The sequence below is a fragment of the Centruroides sculpturatus genome, unplaced genomic scaffold (genome assembly GCF_000671375.1).
Source record: "Centruroides sculpturatus isolate CEXI.00-Female unplaced genomic scaffold, Cexi_2.0 scaffold317, whole genome shotgun sequence".
Lineage (NCBI taxonomy): Eukaryota > Metazoa > Arthropoda > Arachnida > Scorpiones > Buthidae > Centruroides > Centruroides sculpturatus.
Window position 1 is genome coordinate 227,340 of NW_019384610.1, and position 17,269 is coordinate 244,608.

General features: G+C 34.4%; 3 protein-coding genes across 3 annotated transcripts in view; 1 reads left to right on the forward strand and 2 right to left on the reverse strand.

Moving 5' to 3' along the window:
* LOC111625229 (suppressor of cytokine signaling 6-like) lies at window positions 1–2,011 on the reverse strand. Its single transcript, XM_023368315.1, has one exon. It carries the CDS (start codon window positions 1,866–1,868, stop codon window positions 759–761), a length of 1,110 nt encoding a protein of 369 aa, XP_023224083.1. The 5' UTR covers window positions 1,869–2,011; the 3' UTR covers window positions 1–758.
* On the forward strand, window positions 1,962–13,732 carry LOC111625230. The gene is made up of 4 exons (XM_023368316.1): window positions 1,962–2,031; window positions 12,461–12,529; window positions 12,600–12,689; window positions 13,115–13,732. Exons 1-4 carry the CDS (start codon window positions 1,993–1,995, stop codon window positions 13,232–13,234), a joined length of 318 nt encoding a protein of 105 aa, XP_023224084.1. The 5' UTR covers window positions 1,962–1,992; the 3' UTR covers window positions 13,235–13,732.
* LOC111625227 (target of EGR1 protein 1-like) overlaps window positions 12,632–17,269 on the reverse strand; it is a 26,261-nt gene continuing 21,623 nt past the window's right edge. The window contains exon 9 of the mRNA XM_023368313.1: window positions 12,632–12,705. The gene's annotated coding sequence lies outside the window, so the exon portion shown is untranslated. The remainder of the gene's footprint in view (window positions 12,706–17,269) is intronic.

The window sequence follows — 17,269 nt, forward strand, 5'->3', positions numbered from 1 at the left end:
ATTTTGCACTATTGTTTTTAATTTCCTAAATTTAAAAGAAAAGAAAAATTATCTATTAATAATGACAACTCAAATTTTAGCTATTCATTTAAATTTATTTTGAGGATGCAGTTTTTTTTCATTTGCTGCATTACCAAATGAAACTACCAAAAATTATTTTACAATAAAAAATAAAATTTCCTAGCATCATACTCTTCCATTAACAAACTCAGCAGATTCGTGAATGCAATACGTTAAAATTCATCGTTGGATAACTGAACGATAGCAAAATCGAAAACAATTTGTAAATTTTTATGTACAGTCTTCCAATTTGACACTAATTTTTCTATATAAAAACAAAACTACGATTTTGTTTTTTTTTTGTTTGTTTGCAAAATGTTTCTAAAATAACTTTCAGTCTCATTCACTAAAATTTTCACAAATGAAACAAATGTACAAAATTATTTTACAGTCTATAAACATTTTTTTTTACAATTTGCAAAATAATGTTTTCGAACACGAGTTTTAGACATTCTTACAGAATGGCAAAAAGTATAGACTCGACGAAAGGCTAAAAACATATTAAGAATAGAGCTATGCAATAAATACTTGCTTAAAATAAAAAGTAGCATATCTTTAAGATACGTAGAGAGTATTAGAAGCAGAATATATATATAGTTTTTTTGTATAAGTATATAGGAACAAGACAAAGAAAATAACAAGTAGAAATATTAAATTGAGCAACAGAGATTAAGAATATTAAATATTTTACTTAAAAATTAATAATGTCCTTCTTCTAAATAGCCTTTGATGCGAGACGGCAGCGGAAGCTTCTGAATATGGTCGAAACGGGTGTGCTGTCTGATGACGAATCGACACAGATACTGCAACGATCGCACTTGAGTGAAACGCGAAACCGGCTTGGTCAGTCGGACCGGATAGGAAGGAGAACCCGGAGACCGACTTCTAGAGTAACAGAACACGCCGGACTGCGAGTAGTTCATTGACTGTTCGATGAGTCTGACGATGGACGTGTGGCCCTCCAGCTCGGGCTGGGCATAGAAGCTGAAGAGGCCGTTGCAATGTTCGATGCGCGTGTGCAGTGTCTTGCCGAAGGAACGGAAACTCAAACTGAGTAGGTAACGGTCGTCCGAACTGTCGCGAACCAGGAACGCCCCGTCGCTCTGCTCCAGCAACTTCTCCTCGGCCTCACTCCGGGTGATGGGACCCCAGTACCAGCCACACTTGGACAACTTGAACAGTTCCTGTGTCAGGCTCCCCACCCGGGGCGGTTCGTGACAGTCGACGATGGCGAGAGCTTTTGAAGAGGAAGGCACCAGTGCCGGAGTGCCGCCGGTCTCAGTCTCGCACGTCTCCCCGCCGCCAAACAGTTTCTCGTCAGATTCGGCCCCTCTGGCGGTCAGGGGGCCGGATCCGCAGTAGTCACATCCGTCATCGCCATCGGCACGAGGGCCCAGGACGGCTGCTGTCCCATTGTGGCGGCGGGGAAACTCCACCGCACGTGCGGGTTCTGGCACCGGCCGAGCTTCGACGGACACCACCGGACAGTTGACCGGACGGACGACGCTCCCACCGTTGGCGTTACTGGGTCTAAATCGAAATTTTTTACTAGCAAGCATCCTATCGTCATCAACGTGATGGCTATTGTTCTGAAGATGATTATCGACGCGCTTAACCCTTTTACTCCTTCTCCACCTCCACCTGAGCGACTTAAGTATGCCATTTTTACTCTTGCCCTTGCTGACAGCGTCCGAATCCTCCGAGAGGCAGTCGCCATTTGCATCGCCTCCATCTTTCCTGGAATCTCGTTGTTTATTCCTTCCACCGCTCGCCATCTTCATCTGGAACATTCTCACTCTTTTCATCATATTATGGCCATTACTTGAATTAATTACAGTTTATACACATTTAATATTTCCGCATTGGATACTTCCTTTACAAAATCCAACCCATTAACTCTACTGGACGAAACCACCGATTGTGACGCCACCGATGACCTCACTCTCACTTCATGGCGCCATCTCTATTAAGGTAGCGGCAAAAACTTTGCTTTATATTATGCAATCTTAAATAATGTTTCGTTTAATTTTATTTTACCTTCAATTGAATTTATTAATATAAATTTATTATTATTATTTTAGATATTTTATGAATGAATGGATTTCGCGGCGCCATCTTTTCTTTTTCTTTTTTTAAAATTATTAATTACCCGAACAATAGTTTGCTCGGATCGGAAATATTAATTAATTATAGAAAATTAATGTTTGCGTCGCTTATCTGATATTATCTAACCATTAAAATGACACAATTGTAGCCGGAAGCGTTAAAAAAATCTTTTAATATGTAATTTTATTGGTTAATTTATGAACGCGTTATAAATTTATATATAGATGTATACGTAATTATTTTGTATTATCAATCAATTATTATTACTGCTACTAATAATAATCATTTAATTTAAATTCTAAAAATGATTATTATTAAGGCTGTTATATTTAAATAAAAGTTATTGCCCCCTCGTTTCGCAACAGTTTCGAATTTGAATTTTCTGACTAATCCTGTGTTAATGAACGCGGTGTTTATACTCAGATAGAGAATTATTCAAAAGACAAAAATAGATTAAAATATTAAAATGTGATTACATTTAACATTTTAATGTAAAAATTAATAACTAAACGTAAAATAGTTTATTTTAAAATAGTTAAATTTTAAATAAAGATGGAACTAATAGCGTGTCGCCATCTATCGGGTATAATTTGCAAAACGTGCATTTTATTATATGCTTGGCTCGACTATCAAATGAGGAGTACTGTATTTGAATTTTCACATTTAAAGTGCTGAAAATTCGAATGAAATCGAAATTTTTATTTGTTTCTACTGTTTAAGATTTTCATACATTTATAATATAAGTAGAGCCAGATTGAGAGAAAATGCCCGTGCATGAAATTTAACGCACGCTCCACCTCACTTCCCGTATATATTTATTATATTTATCGCTTATTTATATTATATACATATATCAGGGGTGGCCAACCTGCGGCTCGCGAGCCACATGCGGCTCTTTGAAGGATTTTTTGTGGCTCTCGATAGATGTACCCGAGTTCCCTTTTCATTTTTGTGTTATTATATTTTAAAAAATTATTATCGTTCCGTATGTATTTCAAAAATGTCTTTTAAATTACTAACAACAAATATGAAAGACTAAGTGCAACGTTGTAACAAATTTCATTTCTGTCCAAGTTAAGAATGATATGACTCATCGAAAACAGCGCGAACGAACATAAACAGTGGCGTAATCGTCCGTTATCGACCGACTCCAGACCGATTTTGAATTTGTAAACTGTCATTGCAACGGACAGTTGACATTGTGCTCTGGAGGAAACAATTTGTATCACTCTTGCTACGGATATAATTTGTATTCTGGAATTTTTTGCATACCTTTTTAATACGTATTTAATTGCGGCTCGCGAAAAATTTCAAATTTTGAAAAATGGCTCGGACTATCAAGGAGCTTGGCCACCCTGGACATATATAGTGTGTGTATGCGTGCGTGTGCCTTTTTCCTTTTCGTTTTCGAGCCTCCATTTTGACAATGTCCCCGCGTGCATGTGTACTTCGTGTTCTATTGTTAACCTGCTCTGGTTATAGGTCTTATTTAACTCTGAAAGAAAAACATTTATCTAGAAATGGCCCCGAAACAATGAGGACGGGTGAAATGTCAGCGACTCTACATCAATCGACTTCTGATAAGTTGGCCCATTTCTAGGCAAACTTAACAGAAATTGATGTATATGTTATGGACTAAGTGATTACTACGGCATTAATCATAATGCTCAGCATTATGAATAACCACTTCAACAACCGATGAATGACATGAATGACATCTCTAGTTCATTTCATTACTTAAAATTGGTTTAATTTACCAGATTCTCTTTTTTCTGACAAATTCTTCTGGGGCCCACTGTCCCGTTGGAAGAACCCCTTCGACCACAAATAAACCAAAAATAGATATAAACACACAAACGATGCACCGGACTGTGTTCTAGTCCGACGGTCAAATTTTTTTTTTTTTACACATACACACGCTTCTCGCAATTGTCAACCAGTTTATTTGGTCGACAACGACGTAACCCCTTTCCAACCCCCTAAAATCCCCATTTTTATTGTAAAAATCGTCATTTAACCTTCAACAATGCAAACGACAATGTACATCGTAACAATGATAACAATTGCTTAACCACAATAAAAAGACTAAATTGGTTCTTCTATTTCACAAATATATTTATTTATATTTTCATTTTCGTGGCCAAATCATGCAAATATTATAACCGTCGACTTCATTCTTTCACTATTTCTTTCAACCCTTACTCTATTCCTTACATCTAAGTACTAAAATCTTATACAAAGTTTTTTATGTAGCAGCGTAGAGTGAAAATTCGTATATACATTTTTCGCGTAACACACACGGCATTTCTAATTTAAGTATCGTCTCCACCGAAATATTATAAGAGGACATTTTTCATTAACACGCTACTATTAAAGAAAATGGAAACTCTATAAAGCTATTGAAAAAGACTTGAAAAGCAAAATGCATGGTTGGTCAAGAACTGCTTCGCTTCTCAAACATGGCGGAAGACAACCTAGAGGATTCTGCTAAATATTGTGATGACAAAGCGATTTATGACCTTATATCATCTGTAATTAGTGAAATTTGGCGCTGACGTCTCTTTAAATGCATATTACGAGCGTATTCTAACGAACTAAACTTTGAATATTTTTAAGGCGAATCGCAAAGAGTTATTTATTCGCAATTCTTCTAATGATGAAGAATCATAATGTTGTGCGTTACGTGTTAAGTTCTCTTATGAACGAAACGTCGGAATTTAAGTAGTTTCTGCAGAGCCATATTAACTCGTGGCTTTCAGTTATTTCGGGGTCCCTCCGGCACTTTGTCTTTCATCTCACTACAGCCGACATCCTGATCCTGTCACATTAGGTACTAGATCTCAGTACATAACCATATTTTTGGATAATTTGTAAAAGAGTATTAGTTTTATTTTCTTTTAAACTTGTCGAGATGCCATCTCCCAATTCCAGGGTCTGCATAATGGTTAAAACTGTTCTGAATTCTAGAAAAAATCATACATTTTTATCCACGCAAGATCGTAAATTCCACATTTTGCACTTGTAATCTCATCTATAATNTCGACAGAAGGCGAGAAGAGAAAATTTACATACTTAAGTACTAATAGTTCACGAAAATAATAATTTTCGTGAACTATTATTACTTAAGTATGTAAAAATTTATTACATTTCCTGTTGTATGAGGGTTTTACCCAATTCTCGAATCGTGTCAGAGTGAATCCGTGCTATAAAAGTACCGTTTTATACGGGGGATGGTACCAATTCTCGAACCGTGTTAGAGTGAATCCGTGCTATAGAAGTGCCGTGTTATACGGAAGTTACCTGTACATTGAAAAAATTACACACAGAAATTCTCAATGAAAAAAGTGGAGATTTAAAAAAAAATCAAATTTCCCAAAGAGAATGTAGCTGTATTGATAATGTCCAATCAATTTAATAACTTAGTAAATATTTATCAGGCTGCACAGCCATTTTAGTCATTATTCACAATGGCTGGGCACACGGTCCATAACATATACATTGTCAAACAATTATGAATATTACAGCATTATTGGTTTTAATGTCTTAGAATATACATGCAATGTTATTAGCAATGACCAAATGATCTTAAATAATGAAAAAGTTTATTAAATTATCTAACCATTAATTTTATAAATCTATATACCAGACATGGGCAAATGGGGCTCTTATTGAGTTACATGCGGCTCTTGCTGAAAGTGTTAATTTCTGCTTTTTATTATTATTTTTACAATTTTATTTCCACGATTTTGTGAAAATATGTTTATTAAAAAAAATCAATATTTGTTTTATATTATATTTATATTATACAGTAATACCTCGACTTACGCTACCCCGACTTAGCGAACCCAGAGTTACGCGATTTTCAAATCTCGTCGATTCGTCTTTTGTTTGAGTGCCACGCAACTCTTGATTACTCACTCCCCCCATACTATTGTTCGGCTTACATGTTCGGACGTCTCGCGCGGAATCGACGCACAGCTATAATTTATTTTGTGTTATTTAATTCTGTGTTATATCTACGGAGACTTCAGAGACTCTATGTGGTGATTTCTTGTAACCGTGAACGAATCAAAAGACGAAATAAGATTAACGAGAACACTTATTAGCTTACATACATCCAACTTGGATTTTACACAAATTGTGAAATTATACCCCGACTTACGCGGTTATCGCTCGGTCCCACCTAACACGTAAGTTCGGGGTACTACTGTATAATAAAATTGTGATACAGAACCGCGATACAGAATAAAAAAGTGCAGAACTACGGCTCCCATGCATTTTGCAAAACCTACATTTTGGCTCCCACTGAACTATCGCTTACCCACCCCTGCTATATACATAAATGAGAATGTTTGTTTGTTCGCTATACATTCCTAGGCCTTTCGATCAATTGCTACAAAACATGGCAGTTACGTTTATATACCGCTAACTTAGATAATGTCGGTCAACCCAAAATATCTATTGGATTTCCGTAAATCAATTACTGTAATTTGTATCTTCATTAGATTTGCTGATTTACACATAGCGCCATCCATTGGCAAAAACTTTAACAAAATAATAAACTAGATATAATTCTTATAAAAAGGACATAATTATACAATATATATATTTTATTCATTTAATGACTGCAACAATGATATAGCGCGAAATAAACGCTATATAATTACTGTGATAGGTAGCATTTGCCTGCGTGCAATCGAAAGTGTTACCCTGTGAAAAATCTATAAGTATTTAATTTTCCACATCTGACGATCTGTTTTTTTTTTATATCTGAACGGTACTTTCTTAATTTTAATAAGTGCCCTCCAGTAGCGGAGTGGATAAAACCACCGAACACTAGTAGTTAGTTAGTCGTGGGTTCGGGCATGGCAAACGGGCTGGCCACGTGTAGTTTTCCGGGTTTTCTCAATCTGAGTACGGTTTAGCTTCCCATAAAAGTTTTCCTGGGATGCATCCCCCTGGCAGATCGCTCACGTGTTGCATTGCAGTAACCAAATAAACTAAAATAATTCTAATGAGCGATTATTTATTGTGACATCATCACAGTGCCGCCCTCAACTTTTCGTCACAATGTTCTCAATTTTTTTAAGTGGTGGTTTTGCCCTTGTACATCATACTTTTCCTGTTAGCAATAGAGTCGTGCCGGTCATCTAACTTCGTTCGGAGAAAAGTCTTGAATCAATGTAACGTGACAACCATTCAAAAATCCTGAAGTTCCTATATATAATCTGGCCCTCCTGCCCGTAAGGTTTCTACATCTGGTCGCGACTTTAATGAATCTAACTTCTTTCTAGAAATTGAGGAAGGACAGACAGACGGATAACAGTCGAAATTAATGAGTATATAATTTTTTCAAATAATCTAACAATATATCCAATAATCTAACCATATAAAATTACTTGTCCAATAATCTAACCATATAAAATTAATAATCTAATAATCCAATAATCTAACCATATAAAATTACTTGTCCTGACTGACTGACTGATTCATTCATCATCGCCCAGAGCAAACCGCTGAACCTAGAGATGAAATTTGGTACACAGTTAGGGTACATCATGAAAACGCACACTAAGAAGGAATTTTTCGAAATTCTCCCGCGGGGAGGGAAGGAAAGGATTAAGGCTTAACTTGAAGAACGGCTTTTACTATGCTATTTTAGATGCGATTTTTTGTTTTCGACTACGTTTAGTCCTGAGTACTTAGGTGTATTAAATTGATAACATTTCAGACATTGTTATAAATATTTTCATATATTTTGATTTTTTTACCGAATGTTCGAACCGTTTTAATTCGAATTTGTTATCGCATATTGGTTCGATTATAGAACGATTGTAAACGTTCCAGAAAATTGGTCAAATTGAAAACAGTTCGTTTCATTCTTAGCAATTCTCATCATTCTCAGCGGTAGCTGTTATATAACAATTACTGTACTATGATTGTTGAAACACTGAATATAAATGGAGTTTGCTTGCAAAATCCACGCGGGCGAAGTCGCGGGTAACAGCTATAAACACGATATTTATGAGAACACACCTCCCACATAATTTATACAATCTGTTGCAAAAATATAAACACTTTATTATAACAAAATACTTAATTAATATCCAGCTAGATCAGGCATGGCCAACATACGGCCCGCAGGCCAGATCCGGCCCGTCTAATGAATTTACGTGGCCCGCGATCAATCTTTGAATATTAGCTACTGAAGTCCGAATAGCTCGATGAAAAATTCTGACGCCTAAAAAAAAAAAAAAATAAAAAAAATAAAGGTCAACAACTCACTGTGCGTTTAAAGTTAACCCTCCATTACAAATCCCGTAAGTGCAGCGTAGTGTGTTGATAAAGCATGATAATGTGAAAAAATGTATCTGTAATCTCTAATCTGACACCACAATGAGATCTCGCACCACCTCAAAATCTTCCTAGGGCAGCCTCTGGTTCGGCCCATGGAAAGTTTTCTTTCCAATTCGGTCCGGGGGCAAAAACTGTTGGCCACCCCTAAGCTAGATGCTTACCTCAAGGTGGCAACCTACCGCTCTGGGGACCCGAGATCGAATCCGGACGATTCAAGGAATCCCCAGGAATTTTTCGGGCCCCGTCCCTCACCACCCGGTCGCCCCATTGTGGGCCTGGCCGAACTCATAATGGGCCTGCTATAAAAGACCCTCTTAGTGCCTACAGAGCGGAAGGAGTATAAAAAAAAACCTACGCAAAAACACATCATTTCACTGAGGATTATTTATTAACCGTAACGAACGTTTTCAACCTGTTCTAAAGTCCATCTTCCGGTTTTTAAAATTTGGAACATTGATAAGCGTTCTTTTTTTCTATAGAACAGCCAAGAACACGTTCAAAATCCAAAATTCTTCGGAATATTGAGCTATTTCAATCCCAAGAATAAATTACAGTAATATATTATATTACTGTAATTTGTTATATATTATATACAATTTAAAATAACAAATTAATAAAATACATAAAAAAGTTGGATAAAGGTTGAAAATGTACTTTACACTTAATAAATAATTTTCAGTGAGATAAGTTGTTTTTGCGTAGGTATAACACAAAAACAATTATTTTCACAGTTTTACATGATTGTTTTTATTTAAACAAGTCATACGAAGTCTTTCGAACATTGAGGTTAGCAACTTCGATGGCATGCGGAGCCATCACAACCTGTCTAACACGGATCACTTTTCAAATATTACTATTAATATTAGACTAGTATTAATCAGTAGTGGTTGACCATCCTCTCTTCAGAGGTCAACTACTTTTGGTCGAATTACTTCAATCCTTTTCGCGCAACAGCTCCCTTCTTCCTAGCGTATGGTGGACCAGCGGTACTTTAGCATCAGAATAGGAAAATTACATAATACAAAATTACCGGCGAGCACAAAATATATTTTTAGTTTTCGAGAGTACCATTTTTAAATATTTGGTCCGTGTTTATGCGAAATTTGATTCGTTGATAAATTTCCGTTTGATATTTGGCTGTCAATGGTACAGTTTCTTGGAGTTAACATTAGGAAAAATATGAGATCTTAAAAAAAATTTTAAATATATTTTCAATTGGTGTCTACTTGACTAATGAAATTGTGCCATTTCGTACCATCCGAGTATCGCCACAAATATGACAATGGTAAGCTAAAATAACCAAATTCTTTATTTGGTTTTCGTTTTAATGTTCGTATACAGTATAGCATTTAATTTATATAAATACAAACGTTATCTTACGTAAGGATCTATCATACCGAGTGACCAATCCAACACATTTTTAAAATTCTTTTGTGTACACAATTTAAAGAATTTTGAAAATGTAATTAGATTGGGCACGGTCTGACAGACTCTTACTTAAGATAACCTTTGTAAATATAAATCAAATACTATAATATGATATATTAGAAGGGTTAGAAGTAAGATCTAATAATCTTAATTTTCGCTGTTCTTACTTTTTTGCCCTAGCAACGCCAGGATCATCTGCTAGTAATATATATATTTAAACAAATATTTATACAAGATTGTAAATTTAAATCTTACGTATTGTTTAAACACTGGAAAAATAAATATTTAATCGTATCTGGAATTGAGATTTGTTTTATAGAATATGCGATTTCATAAATTGCAAAGTGCGTGTGATCAAGAAATATAAATTAGTGAATTTTATAATCTTTAAGCTCTTTTCGTCATGGGCAGAGGCGCCCGCAGACTACAAAAAAAAAAAAAAAAAAGGCATCGTAAATTACCCAACAAGGTACAAACCAAGGACGTCCGTACATTGGAAAATTTCGTGCATTACCTTTGTCGTTGGGTTGCCCTTTTCTTAATCTCCAAGGGAACGGTAAGATTAAAGAAGAGTAACATCGACGAATTAACCGGTACACACTTCTTTGATCCAAAAATAATTAGATAATTATCTCAATTATAGAAAAACTATCGCAACGAATATTTTTGATTACGTGCAATTGGAAAGTTTAGATAAGAGAAATACCTTTACAGCATATTTGATTTATTCAGACTAATGTAAACAAATTCTCTGAATATTGAAGTGAAAAGAAGTGAACATTTTAAATCTGTACACATTGGATTGAAAAGTAAATATTGACCTTTTCAGAATGAAATCGTTCATATATTAACTAATAAACCATACAAACAATTAAAGAAAAGAATTAAACAGACGAAGCGTTACATTAAAGCTGGACATTTAAAATTACTGTAGACATTGATATTTCTGTTTACGAGTTCATTTACAGTCTGTCTATGAGAAGAATCAACTTGGTATTAGCATCAGCCATGATCTCTTAGTTCTGACAAGTTACTAACGCTTTCTTCCTCATTTGTTAAACATGTCACTGCCAACAGTGTTATGGAGGATTCACATTCATGATTTGAAATACGCGGAAGTTCGCTATATTGATTGTTAAATTTACGATTTTTTACAGTTAATGCACGCTATAAATAATTAACAATTAACGGAAAAGTCGCTCTGCCATCTAGTGACAAGATAATAAAATAAAATTTACATATGGCCTAACATATTAAGTGAAAAGTGCTGATTGGTTTAACTGAAGCGATATTACGCATGACGTTGCTCTCAAGGCGATTCTTCGCGTAGACAGCTGAAGTAAGGACCAATTGTAGCAGATAATAAGAGAAGACATTTTTCACGTATCTCGTAGCTTTTCATTTTTATTTCAAAACAAAATTTCCATTGTAAATTTGTAGAGCGAGGTGAGTTCTTAAAATGAAAATTTTATAGAATAATTTTTGAATGGTTGATATATTTTTCGAGTTATTCGTAGAAAAAATATTATGGAAAATTGTTCGAAATCTTATGCCAATAACGTTTGCATCGCTGGTAAATTACATCCTTTTCTCTCTTTATCTGAAATTTTTGGAGTGAATGTTCTTGAACCTTGTAAATGTCGAAAAAGTAAAATATCCGCCTCTCTTTCCTCAACTTATCAAATGCTAATTGAAATATATCTATGGTATCTTGTAATATTTCTTGCTGTAACTCTTGCAGTCGATATCCCATGCGCTAGAATATTTCTTGTGTTTAAAGAGCATGCTTTCTACTGTAAATTCTTGCCCTTAACTTGTTCTTTATATGTCGCATTGCAATACAGCATTATAAGAAGAAATAAGATCAAATTACATTCCATGTGTAAAAATAATTACAAAGGCGAAGAGAAATATATTGATAAAGTTCAATTCTATGTACGGAATTTCTTTTCGTATATAGTCGTATTACACATGTCACTAGCCATTTTAGTACCGTTTATTGGTCATTCGTTTGTTGATACTGGAAAGAAATACAGGATCAGACAAATTGTATGTTTGGTCAGTATTCAAATTTGGTTTATGATTACCTCTATTCATCTCTTCTGTGTGTTTTCCTTAGCCACAATCTGTTTATTACTGGTATCGAAGAGATTATCTAAAATCTCTTTAGAATTGCACACCGTAAATAAAGCGACAAAATATTACCTCCAAAATCTAATCGAAAAATTTATGGAACTATGGGAATTTTTTCAAGATGTAAACAAAAAATGGGAGCTTCTTTTGCCTCTTATTTACATTCATTTTGTTTATGAGAGTTGCTTTCTTTTGTACGGAACCCTTTTTGCTAAGATGAATCTTTCCATTCGACTATTCATGGCTACTCTTGCGTTACAAATGTCAAGCTTTAGTTTATTAGTCAGCTGGAGAACATCGACTTTAACATCAATTGTAAGTAGAAATTAAGAAGAATGATTTAGCCTATTTATATAAGAATCTAATATTATTTCAGATATACGACAATTTCATCTCTGTGGAAAAATATTTCTCTGATCCTCTGACGCTGACATATAAATTAAAAGTAATGTACAGTACCTACCTTAGATTTTATATTCATTTTCATTTTAACCGAAACAAATTATTCATGTTAGGTCGTTTGCTTCATGAAGATATTCGGAGGAATGCCCATTGGAATATCCATTGGAGGATTTTTCTTCGTGAAACGGAACTTCTTGATTCGAGTAAGATCTCGGTTGTCTTTGCAAAATCAAGTTTATATTTAGTATAAAATACGATGATTATCTGTTACTATAGCTTAAATAATTATTAAAAAATCTTTATAATAAAATATTTCTATGACACACACACCTTATGTATATGAGGAACCAATATTTATTGTTTTAACAGGCGTTTTCAAAAAAGACGTTTGCGAAAAGAAATTCAAATTTATAAATTTGATCGTTAATAATAATCGTTCGAACGTGGAACCAATACAAAAACGTTCCAGAGATTTGAAAATACCTGACGATGACCTGTAAATCAGGTTGAAAACTTCTGTTAAAACAATAAATATTAGTTCTCATATACATAAGGTGTGTGTGTCATAGTATTTGAGAAATCTTGAGTATATATTGAAGAATAAAATACTTCTTTACACTGTTTGCAGGTAGCAAGTGGTTTTCACTCGGTATTTTCGACTTTAATTGAACTAACTGGAGTGCTCGACGAGAACAAATGCATTTCAAAACTACATCCAACTAACACTAGCAACGACACAATTATTTAGAGATATTTCGTAGCAGAATAGATCAAATTCGTACACACAATTAAACACGAAATTCTCTTATTCGTACACATTTTTATGAAAGTCTTTTTTGCAATGTCTTAATTCCTCAAAACTGACAGTTATGAGAAGTTACTCCGACCAAATATTCATTTGATTGCAAGGCCGGATTTAGGAATTTTGAGACCTTAAGCTGAACTCTGTGTAAGGCCATTTACCAACCCTTTACAATTTTAGAAGTCAATCATAAAAAGAGAATTAACATAAAGATATTAATTAAATACTACACAAAATGAAAAGTGAAGTATATTTTATTGATTTGTAAAAGAAAAAAAAAATTATTACAAATTTTGACTTCAATTTTCTTTACTGTAGAAATTTTTCAGGTCCCTTATAACAACACTCGAAAAATATTCAGCAACCTTGATTGCTGGATATTTTTCGAGCTGTAAAGTATTATATTAATAGAATTATAGATTCAAATTAATTGTAGAATGTGGATTGCAGAAAATAATCTTAAAAATATTTTTCCTTAAAATATACAATTATGTAATTTTCCATGAAATTACAATTTAAAATAAATACATAAAATTTTAAAACTCATTGTGTATTATTTGTTTAACAACATTATATCTATATATAAATGAGAATGTTTATATTTTTGTTCTCTACACACTCCTAGGCCGTTCGACCATTTGCTACTAATCTCGGCAGTTACGTTTATATACCGCTAACTTAGATAATGACGTATATCCCATCCCATAATATCAATTGGATTTCTGTAAATTAATTAATTCTTTCTACATTGGATTTGCTGATTTACACGTAGCGCCGTCTATTGGCAAAAATTTAACAAAATAATAAACTACAGTAGATCCCCCTACAAGACGGTAGATACGTTCCGTTCTTTATGAATCAATTTTGTAGGAATCACAGTTTACGGACTACGGCTGTTTGAAAGGTTTTCTTCCATAAAATTAATCGATTCTAGACTAATTCGACTCAACATTTCCAAAATACGTATATTTTTTTGCAAATAATCCGTATAAACTACGTTATAAACAAAAAATTGTAGGATTACTTACCGAGTATGCACCGTTCGACTACACCCGTTGCTAAAGCTTGTTTTCGTCGCGGAACAGCGCATCAAACGGCGGCCGCGATTTCCGATATTATTTTTCTGCGAAAACTTCGTTGACCTTTGGAGACATCATTAATATAAATAATTTTCATGGCCGTTGAATAAGAAATGTTTCTTTCACAAGAAACGTATAAAACTACAGTGCTATATTAGACTTACGGTATCTAATTTACATACTGTACAGACGATAGCTAGCCTAAACTCTCCGTAGCGTCACAGACGTAACTAAACTCAATTTACCCGCCTAAACGTCCGTAGCGTGGCGCTACGGACGGCGGGAAAGTAGTTCGGCTGCCCGATGACGTTTTACGTAATTATAGGAGTTTTTTTACCATTGTGTACAGATACCGCCACAATTTTTTCGCCGTCTTATAGGAATCGTAACTATAGGGGGATCTACTGTATATACAATTCCTACAAATTTATGACCACTTATGCATTTGCTGAGAGAAAATTTTAAATTACTAATGTTTTCAGCCTATTCCTATAGCCCATCATCAGGTTTCTTAAACCTTTTTTAGAAACTGTTCCTCAAATAGAATATTCCATTTAAATTTTAAGTTTGAAGAATTCTAAATACAAACTTTAAATGTAAACGAGTTAATTAAATAACTTATGAAAAATATGAAGTTAACAATGAATAAAAATAAACTTAATAAATATACAATGTTAAGAAAATACAAATAAATATGGGAATAAGAAAAATATATACAAAAAACTAAGTATAACAAAATCTAAATAAGAATATTGGGGGTCCATAATTCAGAGGTTTATAATTCTTACAAAAAGAATAGGATTTCAAAATACATATACTGTATATTATTCACTTAATTACTGCAAGAATGATATAGCACAAAGTAGACGTGCTATACCATTATTGAGATAGCATATAGCATTTGCCTGCGTGCAATCGAAACTGTTACCCTGTGAAAAATCTGTAAGTATTTAATTTTCCACACCTGACAACTTGGGTTTTTTTCATACCTGAGCGGTACTTTATTAATTTTAATAAGTGTCCTCCAGAAGCGGAGTGGATAAAACCACCGATAAAACCATAAAACCATACTGGTAGTTAGATCAAAGAGCTTCTAAAACAAGGACCGAACTTTGTCCCTGAAAATTCAAGTTCTTGGGAAACCTCAATTCAAGAAATAGAAAGTGGGATAACTGGGCTAGATTCTTTAGAAAAAGAATAACTCAGATGGAAAGCCATCATTAATTAATTAAAGACCAGGCAGCTTGGAAGAAAGGCAGTAATATAAGCAAAGACATCAAACTTACAAAACGTTGACTGATAAAAAATGATTTGGTTGCAACAAGGGCAGAAAAGCAAGACATTGGTTATCATGAGAAGACAGACTTATGATAAAGCTTTGGAGGATTACATTAAAAAAACAGTGTGTGAATGGGTTGACATGAAAATTATCGTAAGTGTCGATAGAAGAGTCAAGAAGCTTGAAAAAACATGACTCACTAATGTCCTGTTTTTACTTTGTTACTGTGTTAAAGGGCATTACCTTTCCTCAAAAATTGTCGAAATCCCAGGCCTGGAATGCCAAGATTATTTGCTTTTGCCAAAACCACAAGGAAGATAAAGAAGTAAGGCCTATAGTGGAAAGATGCAGGGGACCAACTTTTATCCTTGAAAAACAGTTATATGAATTTCTCACCTCTCAGTTCGAGAATAGTGTATTTCTGGCACAGGATCCCAGAGATGTAGTTATTAATTAATTAAAGAGATACAAGATCTAATGTTAATGGACGATGAGGTGGGAAATGTAATGGACTACTTATACCCCTCTATTAAAATTGAATCATGTATGGTAGCACTTTTAGAGTTCATGCACAACAAGAACCCAGATTTGGTATGTTACAATAATGAGGTGGTAGAACTGGCTAGCCTTGTATGTTATGAATCATTTTTCACTTTTAATGGCCACCCGTACAGATAAAGAAGAATAGTCCTGATGGGAAGTCCCGTATCAGGACTGTTATGTGAGCTTGTGTTGAGAAAACTAGAAAAAGTGTTCTTTATGATTTCAAGAAGGATATAGTGTATTTTAAAAGATATGTAGATGATGTCTTTGTACTATGGAGGAATGACCAAAAAATCGATGTGTTTATTGGCAAGATCAATAAGAATGATGACTGCCTCAAGTTGAAGATTGAACAGAAAGATTCCTCACAAATACATTTTTTAGACATAGATATTGAATTTAAGGAAGGGCATTTGGTCACCAGTGTGTATGTCAAATCAATGCATAGCACACTTTATATTCCACCACATTTGAATGATTCTTACCAATATAAACTGGCTGCCTTCCGAACTCTCATTAGAAGAGCCTTTATTGTAGCGTAGCTGATAGGCAGAAGGAAATCAATACAATATTACAGATTGCCAGAATGCTACGATACAGAGTGGATATGATAACAGCACTGATCTGAAGCTACAAAATAAGCACAGCACAGGCTCCATGTGGAGACATAGGTAAAATCACAAAGTTCACTTACGATAGAAGTAAGAAAGTCATCACAAGAGAAATTTCAGACTGCAAAAAATCCAAATTAATTTTCAAGAGAGCTAACCTGTACAAGATTTTAAGGAATGACAAGGACAACATTGATAAAGAAGGAAGAGCAGGAGTGTACAGGACTCCACATGAAACATGGAATTAGGTATCAAGAAAAACTATATTGGTGTTACTACAAGAAATTTGGGAGTCAAATTGAGATTAAAATCTGACAACCAAATCTGAGCACAAGCTGACATAACAGTCCTGATACAGGACTATCCATCGGACTCCTCTTCTTTGTCTGTACGGGTAGCTGTTAAAGGCAAAAAATGATTCATAACATATGAGGCTAGCCAGTTCTACCACTTCATTATTGTAACATAC